At 40.4% G+C, this 15,840-nt stretch overlaps 1 protein-coding gene across 10 annotated transcripts in view; it reads left to right on the top strand.

Moving 5' to 3' along the window:
• Nucleotides 1–15,840, top strand: part of MYO9A (myosin IXA) — a 133,285-nt gene that overhangs the window by 84,270 nt on the left and 33,175 nt on the right. For all 10 annotated transcript variants that reach the window (XM_033166766.1, XM_033166767.1, XM_033166764.1 and 7 more), the window contains 11 exons: nucleotides 2,131–2,206; nucleotides 2,370–2,513; nucleotides 3,268–3,307; nucleotides 4,014–4,136; nucleotides 5,728–5,808; nucleotides 7,008–7,118; nucleotides 8,837–8,959; nucleotides 10,041–10,190; nucleotides 11,497–11,816; nucleotides 12,365–13,996; nucleotides 15,328–15,415. In XM_033166766.1, the coding sequence (XP_033022657.1) occupies nucleotides 2,131–2,206; nucleotides 2,370–2,513; nucleotides 3,268–3,307; nucleotides 4,014–4,136; nucleotides 5,728–5,808; nucleotides 7,008–7,118; nucleotides 8,837–8,959; nucleotides 10,041–10,190; nucleotides 11,497–11,816; nucleotides 12,365–13,996; nucleotides 15,328–15,415 (2,888 nt within the window). The remainder of the gene's footprint in view (nucleotides 1–2,130; nucleotides 2,207–2,369; nucleotides 2,514–3,267; nucleotides 3,308–4,013; nucleotides 4,137–5,727; nucleotides 5,809–7,007; nucleotides 7,119–8,836; nucleotides 8,960–10,040; nucleotides 10,191–11,496; nucleotides 11,817–12,364; nucleotides 13,997–15,327; nucleotides 15,416–15,840) is intronic.

The raw sequence follows: 15,840 nt of genomic DNA, 5'->3' as shown, positions 1-15,840 counted from the left end.
ATGGTTCTTTCTCCCCCCCCCCCCAAGGACTCCTTATGTTCAGAACATTACAGTAGCATATTATGAAGCAGCCTGCACATATCACAGTGGTTCTGGCTCATATGTTTGTGTTTCTGAATCTGGCTGGTTTAAACATAAAAGGACCTATACAGCTCAGGACCCTGATACCAAATGGAGTACCTCCCTTCACTTGAAGATCATGTGAGGCCCTTTTGCAGGTGCCCCCTATCAGAGAGGATAAAAGGGTGGCAGCAAGGGAGAGGGGATATTTAGTTGTGGCCTCTAATTTATGGGATGCTATTCCCAGGGATGCCTGCTTGCTCGGCACTAACCACCTCCCAGGCTTTTGAGAGAGTGTAATTATCATGCTTATTGCTTTTTTTGGGGGGGAGGAACAGTATTTTATGATTAAAACCTAATGGTTATTTTAAATTGTGTATGTAAGTGACCTAGAGACGCTTTGTATAAGGTGGCTAATAAATTGAATAAATATTATCCCTTGTTGCTCTTAAATCATGAATGATGCAATTCATGCATAGTTGTTGACAAAAGGGCCTTACCAGCAGCTCGTAAAAAAATTCAGTGGTCATGAAAGAAAAAATAAGTTTACAAATGCTAATTTAATGTTTTGAAAATGACTAGGCCCAGAGAAGATTACAATGCATGAGTGATTCTTGCCAAACACAGTAAGACTGCTCACCTTCAAATCTCATCATGAAGATAGAGCTTTAGCTTATTGAATCACCTTAATTTATTAATATCTATCTATCTATCTATCTATCTATCTATCTATCTATCCCTTCAGTAATCTTTTCATGTCCTATGGGTATACTATGGCTGAAAGATTTGTTGTTATTTGCTCAGGGTTTGTTTTTTGTTTTTTTGCTAATTAGGATAATTGTGGCCTTATTAAAAGCAATAAGTCTTGGCTTGACTTCTAGCCAAGTGTGTGTGGGGTGTATAATATCTTCTTCTTCTTTTGTACTTCCCTTACACAAGGGTATATCAAAGGGAAACAAACCAGTAAATTTATTTTGCAAATCTAGTTACATAAAATTTGGGGTCATTCCATACCAGATGATTGGGTTCAAAGGTTCCAAAATTGTTAAACTAATCTTATCTGCCATTTGACTCCCTTTATAAATCCAGTTTGAGGATACTGAGTGTTCTAAATACTGAATAACAATTATCAGCTAATCCTTAGAAAACCCTGTAGATTAGGTCTGTTCTGTATCTGATTAGTTGTGACATGGTGGAGGAGGGAAATTGGAACCAAGAATTTCCTGATTCATTTCTTTGCCACTGTGCTGCACCATCTCTGAATACCTATGTTAGGCTTAGTAATGCAGGTTAGAGCTCCCATAGTTTTGCATTTCAGATGAGACTTTCAGACTCACTTAAGGCAAGCCATGTTTGTGTTCAATTCTGCATAGTATGCTTTGCAATAGCAGCAGTAGCTTTTAATATGGAACAGCTAAGAAGTGTATCTTGTATTCAGTAAAATATATTGAACCATAGTGCTGGGCTTTTTAAAAGAAAATGCCCAGATCAAAATATTGAACTTTGTTCCTGGTAACTCTGTTATCAGGTTGAGAGGTTGTCCAAGCACAGTATATAAGAAAGATTTCCAGTTAAGCTATTAATAGAATCCAGAGGCTTATTCCTGCACAAATTTGTGGTGTTCCTATGGTCTGCATTGTTCTACTTTTATAAGAAGGAGAAAGCAGCTGACCTTTTACAGATAATAATCTTATTAGAGGTGTGGCTCTTAGTTGCAATATTTTCCTCCTATAAAAGCTTTCCCCTCTGTGTTGTTTCTTGGATATAGAGATGTGCATCTTTTAAAAAATATATTTAAAATACGGCTTTATATGTAGGATTACAAGTAAATTTTGTGGCAAACGAATTTAAGGCATCTTTTCTGCATTTTAAGAGCTTAAGTCAAATATACCATTATTACCAGCCATGGCTCCTCGTTTATGGTTCTTCTCTCCCTCCCCCCTCCCCCAGTTCCTAGCATGTACCATTTTCAGCACATGTTGCAGTCTGATTTTTCCCTCCCAAGCTGGTGCAGAGAATTTATCTAATGCTAAATAGAATGTTAATTTTTTTGTTGATATGCTGCCACAGGTATTGCCCGCAAACGTCCCAGAACACCACTTTCAGATCTGCAAGGAGTTAACACTATCAATGAGAAAAGCCAGCGGTAAGTCAGATGGTGTGATAAGTGAGATTGCTAGAGCAAGAGCTTTACATATGAAATTGTGACTTTGAAAAAGTTATCTTTTTACCAAAAATAAAATTAAAAAATGCCTGGATATTCTTTGTGAAAGCTAAGCAATAAAGTGTATTTGTTTCCAACATTGCAGTGATATGTATGGAGTTGGTTGGAACAGCAGGATGGGTGTGCGACAGAGCAGACTCTCCAGCCAAAGCAGCTTCCTCGACAAAGATGGGATATTTGTGAATTCAACTAACAGCAAGCTCTTGGAGAGAGCACATGGCATCCTCATGTTAGTTCATATTTGTTCTTTGTTACAAAGATAAATTGATCTCTAGGGATAGCAACAAACATGGGACAAGTTGGGGTAAGAGAGGTCTCTATTTCTCTTCAGCATCCATCACCCGAGGCACACAGATTTACAATTCAGAAATCCTGAAAAGTGTATCTTAAATCTAGATGATGAGGTAGACTGCAGAACTGGGACACTATAAAATACATGGAAGCAACCTTTGAACTGTTCTAGACCCCCAGTGCTCTCTTCTGGTCTTGGGAGTTGACTAGAGACTCTGATCAGTAGAGCCAGAGTTTTTATTATGAACATTTATTAAATTAAAAGGGGTTCCTGTGTTACACAAATCTTTAGGTATTTGTGAAAGTATTGTAATCACATCAGTTATATTCTCTTTTATAATTTCTAAATACCCCTTCAAAGATGCAGCTGGAAGAATACAGTATCTGAATTAATTGTCAAAGAATGTCTTCAGTTCTAAAGAAGCTTGTCTCTAGGAGTTGAGTGGGTTAGAAAAAAAGATGTGTGAAACTTGTGTTTTCAGTGCAGTATCTCTTCAAATAGATGCACACACTTCCACAAGCAAGAGTGCAAGGGACCACATGAAACCAGCACTCACTATAGACTTGTTGACACTGCACTATCACATGCTTTGCCATTGCACCAGAAGCAAATGTTTTTCTCTTGAAGGTTTACAAATTAGCATTAACATGTCCCCGCTGCTTTAATGTGGATCTTGGTTGCTTTTTCTTAGGCGAAACAAGAACTTCAAAGCCAAGCCTAACCTTCCAAAGGTGAGAGCACTAGAGCCAGAGAACCTGAGCTAACATATTTAAACTAGATGAATTTCACAAATGATGCTGGTTTTTTTACAAGGCTATTCCTTTTTCATAAGAAAGCATACAGAAAGTGTACACTGTCCATTAGTTCATAGTGAGGTTTTCACCATGTGTATAATTGATGTATTAATGTGATGGGCACGTTTGCAAACCAGATAAACTGCTGTGAGTACCACAACCACAGAGGTTGTGATGGCACGCTCACTCACTCCATATCAACTGTTAGGTTTTGAAAAGGGGTTTTTACTTTTTTCAAGTGGAGTGGGAGGGTGGAGGCAGTGGATTATTTTCCTGGTAAATGCAACTGGGAATGCATGGGCCCTTCTCCAGCTATAATCCCCAGGAAGATCACTGCCACCCCCCAGCAACAATTAGACTTTGGAGAGGAGCAATTTCAGAGGCTTACAGCTGGAGGGTAGAGATTTACTCTTTCCTCTATAGTTGAGACTCCCCAAAATAAACTTTGCACTTCCAAACTGCAATTGGGCTTGAGCAGAAGCCTAATTTCAGTGGGGGGGGGGGCAGAGACCTGTGGGTACCAGGGAATGCATGTTGGTGTCACATTGGCAGCCCGTTATCCACTGTTGGCTTCTTGCATAGATTTGTGCTTATGTTGGTTCAAATTTCTCATAACCAAAGTTAGAATCTTTGTATTTCTTAGCACTTGCTTGAAGTGAAATCGCTCAAGCACTTGACGAACCTAACTCTACATGACCGTATCACAAAGTCTCTTCTCCACCTTCACAAGAAGAAGAAGCCCCCAAGCATCAGTGCCCAGTTCCAGGTAACTTACCATTGTTAATTTCATGAAGTTTAACTTAAGGGAAAACATGTGGAATATCTATTTCCAATGGAAATAAAATAGGGATACTAGGTGGACTGGAATGCAGCCTACACTTGGTTTTAAAAAGAAAAAACAACAGTTGGTTGCAGTTCCCATTTTCTTTATTATTCCTGGTTGTCCCATTCATTTTTACATCACAGTCGTTTTTCTTTCTGTTGGCCAACTAGTAAATTCTCTAGTTCCCTCTGGGCCTTTCCAGCCTTCTGTAAGTTAACTCGGTAACTGACTTGCATTAAAGAAAAGATTGTTGCAAGCCAAGTCATTTATGTATGGCTTATATATTCTTTAAAATCCCTTAGACATCAATCAGCCCTCTGGGGTCATAGTTACCATAACACAGTAGTAGAACATACGCTTTGCGTGCAGAATGTATCGGCTTCACTCCTATTACCTCCATTTTAAAAAAAAAAGTCAGAGGTAGCTCGACTGGGAAATAGAACTCTGATTCAGATCCTGAGGAGTTTCTGCCAGTCATTGTAGACAATACTAGGCTAGACTGATTAACTGTCAGATGTGATATACAGTAAGTCAACTTGATATGATTATATGACTTTATACTGTGTATAGGCTGTGACTCCTAACTCCACAGATGCCCATATGAGTCCTTAATAAAGTTAAGGACATGAATTCTTGTATGTCAGTTTGAATTTTTTTAACAGTATACTAATTACCCATATACTTTCTGCCAAAGCTGTTTTAATTTCAGCAGTACTATGCTCTCTAAATAGCTTTAAGTAGTTTTCTAACCTTCTTTAATTAAAAGCATTTATTTATTTATTTATTTATTTCACTGCTTAATCACAATTGTCTATAAGCAGTGTACACCAGACACAATAGAAGTCCAAAAATTATCTAACTGACACTAGTCCAAGGCCTTCTCAACATTCCCAAGTCAGATGTTACAGAGAAATATTTGGGTATCATCAGCGTACCGATGACACTTTGCTCCCAAACACCTAATGACTTCTCCCAGTGGCTTCATGTAGATGTTAAATAGCATCGGAGACATTATAGTGCCCCGTGGCACCCTTTAATTCAAAAGCCAAGTGGTTCAGGTATACTCATACAGTGTTATCTTCTGAAACCTACCCTGGTGATACTCTGTCCCCATCAACAGTCTAAGCCCAGAATTTCCACAAGCTGGAGCCTCCGGTCCAGGCCTATAGGTGAGTGTTATGTAGCTGAACACCTTGTCTCTTAAGTAGATAAATGAAGCTGAATTTTGAATAAAATATGCAGCATTCCAGAAGGAGAACTGCTGAGGGACATGTATGCTATTGTTCTGATCCAGTGACATGCTTTTGAAGCTTTACATATGTGTACTTAATGCCATTATTATGCATTATATAGCAAAGCCATTTTCATGTCTTTGAATGTCTACAATAAGAAGCAATGTTATCACAATTTCTATTTCATATGTGTGTTAAATTACAGTTTAAAAATAGCATAAGGAGAGGTTTGGCAACATGTTATTTTCTTACCAAAATAATTGTTGCAGATGCCAACTCCATAATTTTATTTTCCACTTTAGGCATCGCTTACCAAATTGATGGAGACCCTTGGCCAAGCAGAACCCTATTTTGTCAAGTGCATTCGCTCCAATGCTGACAAGGTAAATGCCTCTTCGATCCCAAGTAATCTACAATGAAAATCAGTTTTGCTGGACTGTTACAGCCCATCCAAATAACTTGATTATACTAGCCATTGGCCATGACAAATCTGAATAAAAAATAAATAAATGTAAAGGGGTGCCATGCCCTTTTGATCTTTCAGATCAACATAGCAATAATCCTCAATACCATCCTGCTATATATCAGGAGCAGGGATTCAGCTAGCAGTGGGGTAGGTGAGCTGGGGGTGGGGGGGAATCACATTTGGCAACCAATGTGCCCATATGATTTCAGATAGTACCTGGGTAGACCAGTCTGAAAACCCAGGACAGAAATTTTCACAGCCTTCTAGTGGCTATGGTGACACATTTACCAGAAGTAATATGTTTAGTGTTAACTCTGGAAGTGTATACTTGATTCTGACCAAACCAAGCCTTGTATGGACTTAACACTAAATACATTACTTCTGGTAAATGAACCACCATAGCAACTAGAGGGCTGTGAAAAATTGTCACCTCGGGGTCTCATGCCAAAGAGGACAGTGCTTTTTTTCGAGAGAAATAGGTGCCGGTACTCACCATGAAGTTGTTAGAGTAAGTGCCACACTTTAACAACAACAAAAAGAGGTGCCAGTACTGTGTACCCTTGAGTACCACCTTTTTTAAAAAAGCACTGGATAGATATACCATTAGCCTTGGCAGGCTGAAGTCTAGGATTCCTATGCCTCCCCAGGGATTGGGGACTAGATAAACAGACTGCTGATATTTCCTCTCTAACTGCATTCTCTGGGGCTGAAGAAGGCCTTTGACCAAGGACCAAGTTGCCCCAGTGTCTGTGGAAGAGCCTTATTTAGGTGCCCAGACTGTTCTCTGTCTCCACTGGGCTTCTCCCCTTTTTCCTACTCTTTTAGGCTTTTTATATCCTCCCTTCATTCTGCCTGAGGTACGGCAGCTGGGCTCCTTCCCTTCCATCAGGAGCATGACTGAGTGCTCCACCCTTCCTTTTCCCAAGTGGAGCCTCCTTAGAAGCCATTGCCTGGTGGATGCTGGTTGTGTAGACTGGGATCTATTTAAAGGGCAGCCGTCAGCAAAGGACCGGTGAGCCCTGGTAGCCATCAAAGTCATCCATGGAAACTTGCTTACCTGGATGAACTTGCAGTCAGTGTGTAACTGTTTGGCCCTTGTATGTTTTGCTTTTTCAGCTTCCCCTGAGGTTCAGCGACAACCAGGTGCTTAGACAGCTGCGGTACACAGGGATGCGAGAGACAGTGCGCATACGACAGTCAGGATATAGTTCCAAATACACCTTCAAGGTTAGATTATTTGAATCTCCCAAAAAAGTATTGGTGAAGTGGACTCCAAGGGACTATGGTCAGTTGGGCAATTCCTTGTTTTAAATGTAGGTGAATGCATAAATGTATGAAAAGTATTATTTCTGCAGCTAAAAATGATGCAACTGGCAGAACAAATAGCCATGTCAAATTAGTGCTTGCAAGCATGCAGAGTTGTGGCTGGGAATGTTCATTGGGAGCTGCAGCTGCTATTTGGCAAGGACTGAGAAGTAAATAGAAAATCAGTGAAGGAAAGGAGGGACCATGGGATGCTGTAGAAACGTGCAGGAAATAGTGATATTTGTGTAAAACATTTGTGAATTACTATACTTTTACAAAACAAATTTCCAAATTGACATGTTAATTAAAGGAAAGTCGACCATATTCCTGCTACACTAGTGTTGTGCATTGAGCTACTTGGAGTGAGTTATTCAGAGTGATAGCCTCTATTGTGCTCCTTTGAAAGCGGATGATTTGAACTTAGTGCAAAAGGTAGTCTTCTGATTTTAATAAATCTTTAGCTTTATTTTCCATGTAGCTTTTCTGAAGCTACAAATTGACTGTAATTAGACAGATGTGTCAACTATAATGTGTTTTGCTCACTGTTTTTGTAAACATTTTTAGTTATATACTTTGTCAGACACCTAAAGCTGAAGTTCTTGTTTACTACTCCTAGTTACATTTCTTGAAATGATCTGTTTTATAAAACCCTCCATAGTCTTACTTAACTTAGTGGAAGAGAATTAGTTTATTGGATAATCTTCTAATCTCAACCATGTATAAATGTTACTCCATTAAGGGCAAATTCTCCTAATGTTTATGCTACATAGAGGAATGTTACATTAGAATGAAATTTAGGTTTCAAAAAATCCATGAATTAGTGTTTTTGTGTCTTTTTTTGCAGCAGAGATCAGTGATCATGAACTGATCATGAAACTTTCTAGGAAAGCCTATGTAGATTTTTGCATCCCAGTGTTACATTTTTCATACAGCCACCAGAGCGATGTGGGTGGGGAGAGCTTAATATTGCTCCCTGCCCCCCCAAGCTTTCATGCCTTTCTGATTAACTCAGTTGTGTAAACTAGAGAGCTTTGAATATAATAGGCAATTAAAACTGTTACTTTTTGGTATCCACAATGACAGTCCTTTTCAGGATTGCTATGTTTATTTATTGATTATGCATTTAGAACATTTGTACTCCACTTGTCACGGCATTTCCGTGTGCTGCTCTGGTTCACCAGAAGCGGCTTAGTCATGCTGGCCACATGACCTAGAAGCTGTCTGCCGACAAACTCTGGCTCCCTCAGCCAGTAAAGGGAGATGAGCGCCACAACCCCAGAGTCATCTGCAACTGGACCTAACGGTCAGGGGTCCCTTTACCTTTACCTTTACCTGTCAGTTGAAAAACCTCCCAGAGCTGCTTACATACAATCAGTTAAAACAAAGCAGTCCCTTCAGGTTTATGATCTTAAAAAAGCAAACTCCGGCACCAGTTCCTAAATAGTTCTTGTAATGATCAGCCTAGAAACAGGTCAGGGCAGAAGCTAGTCTTTCAGCAGAGCTGGTGGAATGATCCCTGTTTCTCATCTCATCTACTAAGGCAGCCTCTATTTCCATAGATAGAGTTGACTTCAATGAACTTTCAAAGTAAAATGACAAAATGTGTTAAGTAACATGCAGAGGTATGCCTAATTTTTCAGGAATTCGTAGACCATTTTCATGTACTCCTGCCGAGAGGCATGGTACCATCCAAGGAGAATATCCAAGAATTCTTAAGGAAAACAAAGACCAACCCTGACAATTATCAAGTGGGACGAACAATGGTACGTTCAAAGCCTCATTTCCCTTTTGCTCCCTGACACAATATTAAAATACACTTGTCCCTTTCTAGTATCATTTATGGGTGTACCCTGCTGCCATAGTGGTGTTTTTCAGATATACAGTGACCCATTTAACATTTATTGATAAGATAGACCATGGCTTATCAGTAACAAGCAAATGTATGGGCTCCCAGAGAGGAGATTTGGGATGTTTGCTCCTTGCCAGTCATTTTGCTGCTTCTCTGAGCTAAACTTCAGTTTGGCTCAACATGTTGTCCAGACCTGGGCTCATAGCTTAGCTTTCTGCAGACAAACCACACAGTGTAACAAGTGTTTGTCCTATGGTTTACAGCTTGTGGTTTGTTGGGGAGAGCTAAACCACGAACCCAGACTGGGATAGCATACTAAGTCAAACTGTGACATAGCTTAGCTCGGTGCAGTCCATCAGCAAAATGAGCAGGGGGAAGCAAAGTAGCCGCAATTTTAGTGTTGCATGTAAATAAGACAACGTCTGGTAGAACTCAAAATGATAACTCCCCGAGACTTTTTTTTTTTTTTTTGCCACACCAAAGTTGCCCCAGATGCTAGAATGAGGCAACTAACCTTTCAATTCATTTTCAAGTACCTGAACTTCAGTTGGAATTTCTTCCTGAAGGTGGGGAGGCTGAAGTAAATGTGACCTTTATTTTATTTAAAAGGCATTTTGTGGATTTGCTTCACTGTGTGTCTTAAAAAATAAAATAAAGAATTTCTTTTATTTTTTATTTCTTTTAAGTTTGTGGTGATTCCCTCATCCCCTTCAATATTTTTTTTTAATGTATTCAGGCTGCAGACTTGAGGTAAAACCCAACAAAGAAGTTCATAAGATTCCATATGTTCAGCCAGTTGTGTCTCTGGATGAATATTCAGGCTCTTTTTTCCCTTGTGAGTGCCAAGATTGGTGGGCAGAACAGGTTCTTCCTGTCTTTTGATACTTACACCATTGCAATTATTTTGCAGAAATCTTTATAGGTGCATGGTGGGGAACTGACAAAAATTTGTTCAATAATAAATAGGCATTTATTATTGCTCTCCACATTGTTAGGTTTTCATGAAAGAGCAGGGACGTCAGCTTCTACAGGGCCTGCTGCATGAGGAGGTGTTGCGAAGGATCACTCTACTCCAGAGCTGGTTCCGCACTATGCTCTACAGGAGGCAGTTCCTGAATTTGAAGCAGGCAGCTGTGGTCATACAGGTGGGTGTCAACAGTGTGATTTTCAGTAATTTCAGACATTTAGCATGCCTGACGTTTATCTCAAGACAAAAGCTGTTTCTTTTATGTTACATATAGGTCTGGTTTGTACATAACACTAAGCCAAACCATGCCTTCCTTTGGACAAGCAAATGTGTACACTCCCAGAGAGGAGATTGTGAATGCTTTGCTTCTCCTCAGTCATTTTGTTGCTGCACTGTGCTGATTTTGAACACAAACTTGAGGTTAAACTCACTCTAGACAAAATGCAAACAGTAACCAAGATTTAGCCTATGGTTTGCAGTTCATGATTTCTCTAAACCACGAACCTGAGTTTGGACAACACACAGCCAAACTTAGTGCAGCACAGTGCAGCAGTAAGATAATCAAAGGAGAAACAAAGCGATCACAGATTTTGCTCATTTGCACAAAGCCATGGTTTGGATGACACACTAAACCAGAGCTTTCCAAACCGTTCACATTGCTGACAAACTTTTTAGCTATGCATCATTTTGTGACATAGTAATTCAGTTTTGCTAGCAAACTGGAGGTTAAACTAACCCCTTATAAGAGCATTTGTGCAACATACCCACACATTGCAGCTGACACACTAATGTGTCATGACACACAGTTTGGAAAGCTCTGCACTAAACCAAACCATGGCTTGGCTCAGTGCAGCGCAGCGCAGCGCAGCAGTGGAACCACTGAGGGGGAACAGAGACCACAATATCTTATCTAGGAACATGCTCGTTCACACTAAACCGTGGTTTGGCTTAGTGTCGTGTGGAAATGAGGGCATAGTTATGTGCAGAACAGTGGCATTGTAATAACAAGGAATGTGGAAGAGTTTAATACATAGTAAGGCATCTGTCAGGATATTTATGCACAGTTAAGAAAATTATTTTCATATCATGTGTATATCTTTAATAACACTAAAAGTCCCTTCTCAATTTCATTCATACCACAAAATATTTGTCCAGGTTGTTATTGAAAAACATGATTGCTCTCTCCTTTGCTTTGTCTTCTGTCATCTTAAATGTCAGTAAGACACCAGCTTTAAAAATGCTTGCACCTCATCATTTTTAAACATTTATTATTATTATCTGAGGACAGATTGGTCATCCACGAGAATAAGATAATGGCTGTTCAGCCTTTCTTCTCCATTCAGTACCACTTGGTCTTATTAATAGGGGAAATTGTGGTTATGCTACTGGATCTTTGTTAGATATTGTTTTCAAGGATCTTTCTTTTAAGGGAATCTGACACAGTATGGAGTACTGGAAAATATTTTCTCTCACTCTTCCCATAGCAATACTGGCGTAGTTACCAAAGAAGAAAGCAAGCTGAGGAAGAAGAGTCCCTAAACAATTCCATCTGTTTAGGCAAGGCAGCAGTTGTTCTTCAGGCCTACTGGCGAGGCTTTGTGGCAAGGAGAAGATTTCAGCAAATGCGGGTGGCTGGCTTCATTATCCAGAGCTACTGGCGGGAATGCTTGAGGCACCGGAATGCTGCGGCTACCATCGTCCAGGCAAAATGGCGATGCTACCACACCAGAAGTGTCTACAGGGCCAAGAGAAACAAAGTAATTTTGTTGCAAGCAGCATATAGAGGATACAAAGCACGGCAGAGGTAATACATGTAACCTTCATGGGAGGACAAAAGTGTGTGTAAATCAGGATTTCCCAAAGTGGCCAATATTGACCCCCTGAAGTGCAGCAGGTGAATAAAGACTTGAAAGGGAGTAGAAAAGGGCCAAGGGGTGCAAAGTTGCAGCGGAATGCTGCGGACAATTTAATTAGGAACAATGAGCTCAGAAATATGGGGCATTAAAGGGTTAATTAAGATGCAAACTCAGAAGCTTACAGCGTGGCTTTCATGCTTGTTAAACCCTATCACACCCATATCATCTCTTCTCATGTATGCTATTGTTATTAATTTCACTTTTCTTTCTTTCTTTCGTTTACATTTTATTGTTCCTAGTAATGGTGATTGACTTAATTATCTTGCCATATTGCTAGAGGAACAAGCTTGGAAGAAAAAGGAAAGTCTCATAGAACTGTAGATTTGGAAAGTACCCCAAGGATCATCTAATCCAAATCCTTGCAATGCTTTAAAGAGAAGGGTGAGAAATTTGCAACAAATAATTCTAAAATCTCTTTTCTTTCTTTTTAAATAAGGTTGAGGATTTTAAAGGAGCAAAGCTTAAGAGAAGCTCCATTGAGGAATGGACTCGCAGTTAAAGAAGAGGATGGACTTGCACCAGGGGACAACCTGGATATTACAGGTTCAGATCCTTCTGAATGGGAAGATCGTTCATTTGAAGAGCGAGTGAAAGCTGTGGAAGAACATAAGTCAGTGATTGAAAACAGAGTGGGTCAAAATGATCCCTTGGATAATTCTGAGGCTTTATTGTACAAACACTATGAGAGAGCCAACAGCCAGGGTGGAGAGAGCATAGATGAGCAAGTTCTTGTGAGAGAGAGACCCAAGTCATTGGAAGACCTCAACCAAAAGAAAGGAGTTCGTGCAAAGCGAGAGAGCCGGCGGATGCGTGAACTGGAACAGGAAATATTTAGTTTGGAATTGCTTAAGGTCCGGTCCACTGGTGGGGCTTCTCCCTCAGAAGAGCATCAGTGGTCACCAGAGATGATTTCTGAAGACACGCAATCTCCCAGGGGAACTCCAGAGAGTGAAAGCTCTCAGGGAAGTCTAGAGATGCTGAGCCATGAAGACACTCAGAAGGGCAGGCAGGACTCAACCTTGCCGCACGAGCCTGTGCCCAGAAACTTGCTACCAAATAGCCCTAAATCTGACAATGTTAAATGCATCCCCATCCTTGATGCAGATGTAAATAGAAATGTGTTGGATGGAAAAAGTTTGGCTTCAAGCTCTGAATTACCAGAGTGCCTTGCTGCTAAAGATGGGTCAGTTTGCGATTCTCAAGGCATTATCTACAACTTGCACACAAGAGAACCACTCATTTCAAGCAGCCTACCTACATTTTACCTGCCGCCACAGGACAGCCTCAGAGCTGGCCAGTCAGTTATAGAGAATAATTTGAGGAACAAGCGAATGGAAATAGGGGGAAAGTTTTTGTTCCCAGAAGTCAAGCATACCACTGAACTGGACGGGGCAGGGCAGAGCAGAGCCTTTCATGGGGAATGTCAGCCTTCCTTCAGAGGACAAGAAGGCCCTGCTTCAGAAATGCTATCTTCAGATCCAGTTATCAAGAAGCTGGAGAAGCTAAATGTGGAGAAGGAAGAGCGCCAGAAACAAAAGCAAATGCAGAACGAGAAAGAAATGATGGAGCAGATTCGACAGCAGAAGGAAATTTTGGGGAAGCAACGTAAAGTTTTTGAACAGCAGAACAGGGTCAGGGAGTCCTCTCAAGGAGCCTCTATCAGGTCACCAAAGAAAACAGACAAGCCTCAATCTCTCCTCATTGGGAGTCCCCAGAGCAAAGGGGAGCCTTGTCTTACAACAAGTACAGGGCCCACTTCAACGGTGGATATTAAAGGTCTTACTGTCACAACAAAAAGAAGCCCACCTGCTTGCCAGAAAGAAAAGACTATCATCATGATCCTGGAACGAAAGGAAGACAAGACCCCAGTTGTTCAGCAGTCTGCTGGAAGAGATCAGTTAAACTTGCAAATGGCTGCTGAATCTCAAGAGGGCTTGAGCAATCTGCCCGCAAGAGAAAAAAGGTTCAGGTTGCCCCGAATTCCTCGCCAGGGTACTGAAAGCTCTTCTAACGAAACTAGAGGTGGTTCTATTTTCTTTACCCCAAAGGATAGTCATGTGGGTCTTAAGTGAGTATGATGTTGCAGTATTTCTATTTCATTTTCACTTTCACAAGGCCTGAGCCCTCCTAGAAATATTAACTGCTTGGAGGAAAACCAAAGGATTCTTCCCCCAGAAAAATCAGCACAGGAAAAATTCAAACATCAAAATGGAATTTGTTTCTTTTGCTTTCTATGTGGTGTTCCTGTAGTAGATTTATATTTTTAGTATACATATATGTTCTGGCTTTTCCATTTGTATGCATATTGACATTTACACAGGAACATGTGTGGCTTACCTCCAACCCAGAACAGTATTAATGGGGAGAGGGGTCTATATATATACCTATTGATAGCGATGATGTTGGGAGTGTGTATGTGAAAAAATTTCACTGTTTTACTCTGTGCTTAAGAAATCAATGTTCTACCCCCAAAGTTAAAATTCTTCAATCTATATAAAGTATGCATCTTAAATAGATTTACAATATTTTTTTAGTTTCCACAATCTAGGTTTCTGCTAGTTACAGGTGGGTAGCCGTGTTGGTCTGCCATAGTCAAAACAAAATCGAAAATTCTTTCTAGTAGCACCTTAGAGACCAACTGAGTTTGTTCCTGGTATGAGCTTTCGTGTGCATGCACACTTCTTCAGATACACTGAAACAGAAGTCACCAGATCCTTAAATATCCACTCCCCCACTATATTTAAGGATCTGGTGACTTCTGTTTCAGTGTATCTGAAGAAGTGTGCATGCACACGAAAGCTCATACCAGGAACAAACTCAGTTGGTCTCTAAGGTGCTACTAGAAAGAATTTTCGATTAGGTTTCTGCTAGAGAGAGATAAGAACCTACTCAGAGTGCTGAAGCACCTGTCCTCTTATTTGGTCATTTTCAGTTTCAGAAACTTTACCCAGACACTGGCTATACACTTCTGAGACTGGGGTTATAGTGTAGTACTGGCTGAGAGGCTTTGCTATGAATAGCAGAGGGCTCAAATCTTGCTCTGTCATGAACTAAATTGGTGGCCTTAAGCAAGCCATTCCATCTTAGCTCCCTCCTGTCCCAGAATATGGAGTAATAATCCTGACCTAACATGCAGGGTAATTGCAAGGATTTCAACAGGGTTGCAGACAGTGTGGCCCTCCAAATGTTGGCATGCAACTCCCATCAGCCCTGAGGATTGGCCATGCTGGCTGAGGCTGAGGCTGATGAGAATTGAAGTCTAGCAACAATTGGAAGGCCGAGTTTCCATCCCTGGATTACAACAATGTATGTGACTTGAAGGTGCCTTTCCCAAACTATGCATCCTGAAGTATGTATCGGACCTGTTGTGGGTCAATCTGCAATAATTATGTTTTCTAGTTTCAGCAAAGAATCTTCAGCATATCCATTGCTTCCAAAAGAAGAACATAAAAAACCATTAAAGGTTTCTGGACAAAGTAGGGGAGAGGTACGCAACAACCTTTTCCTTCTTCTGTATAATTTTTTATTCTGTTGGCTACTTTCTAATAATATGTGAGTAAAGGGGTGGAGCAGGATTTTATGCAGGGAAGCAATTGCAAGGTTTAAGAGTGCTCTATAGACAGCAATACAAAGATAAACCATTTGTTTGGTTTTCACTGAGGTAGTAAGGGTGTTTGTGGACTGTACTACTTCAGGCTACAGGTGGGGATTCACATGAATGAATGGTCCTTCAAAATAACAAATCTGTGCACAAAGAAAACTAGCATGTTCAGGAAGTAAGCTAGGCAAAGACCATTCTCCCCAATATTTAGCTTTCTAGATGGAGGGAATATTTTTTAAAGAGGAGCATTCAATCATCTAATTGCCCACCTGCAGTGTGAAGTCCAGCGAAGACACTGGATTACCATCTCA

This window comes from Lacerta agilis, chromosome 13 (assembly GCF_009819535.1).
Source record: "Lacerta agilis isolate rLacAgi1 chromosome 13, rLacAgi1.pri, whole genome shotgun sequence".
Classification (NCBI taxonomy): domain Eukaryota; kingdom Metazoa; phylum Chordata; class Lepidosauria; order Squamata; family Lacertidae; genus Lacerta; species Lacerta agilis.
This window is presented reverse-complemented; position numbering and strand designations above follow the sequence as displayed.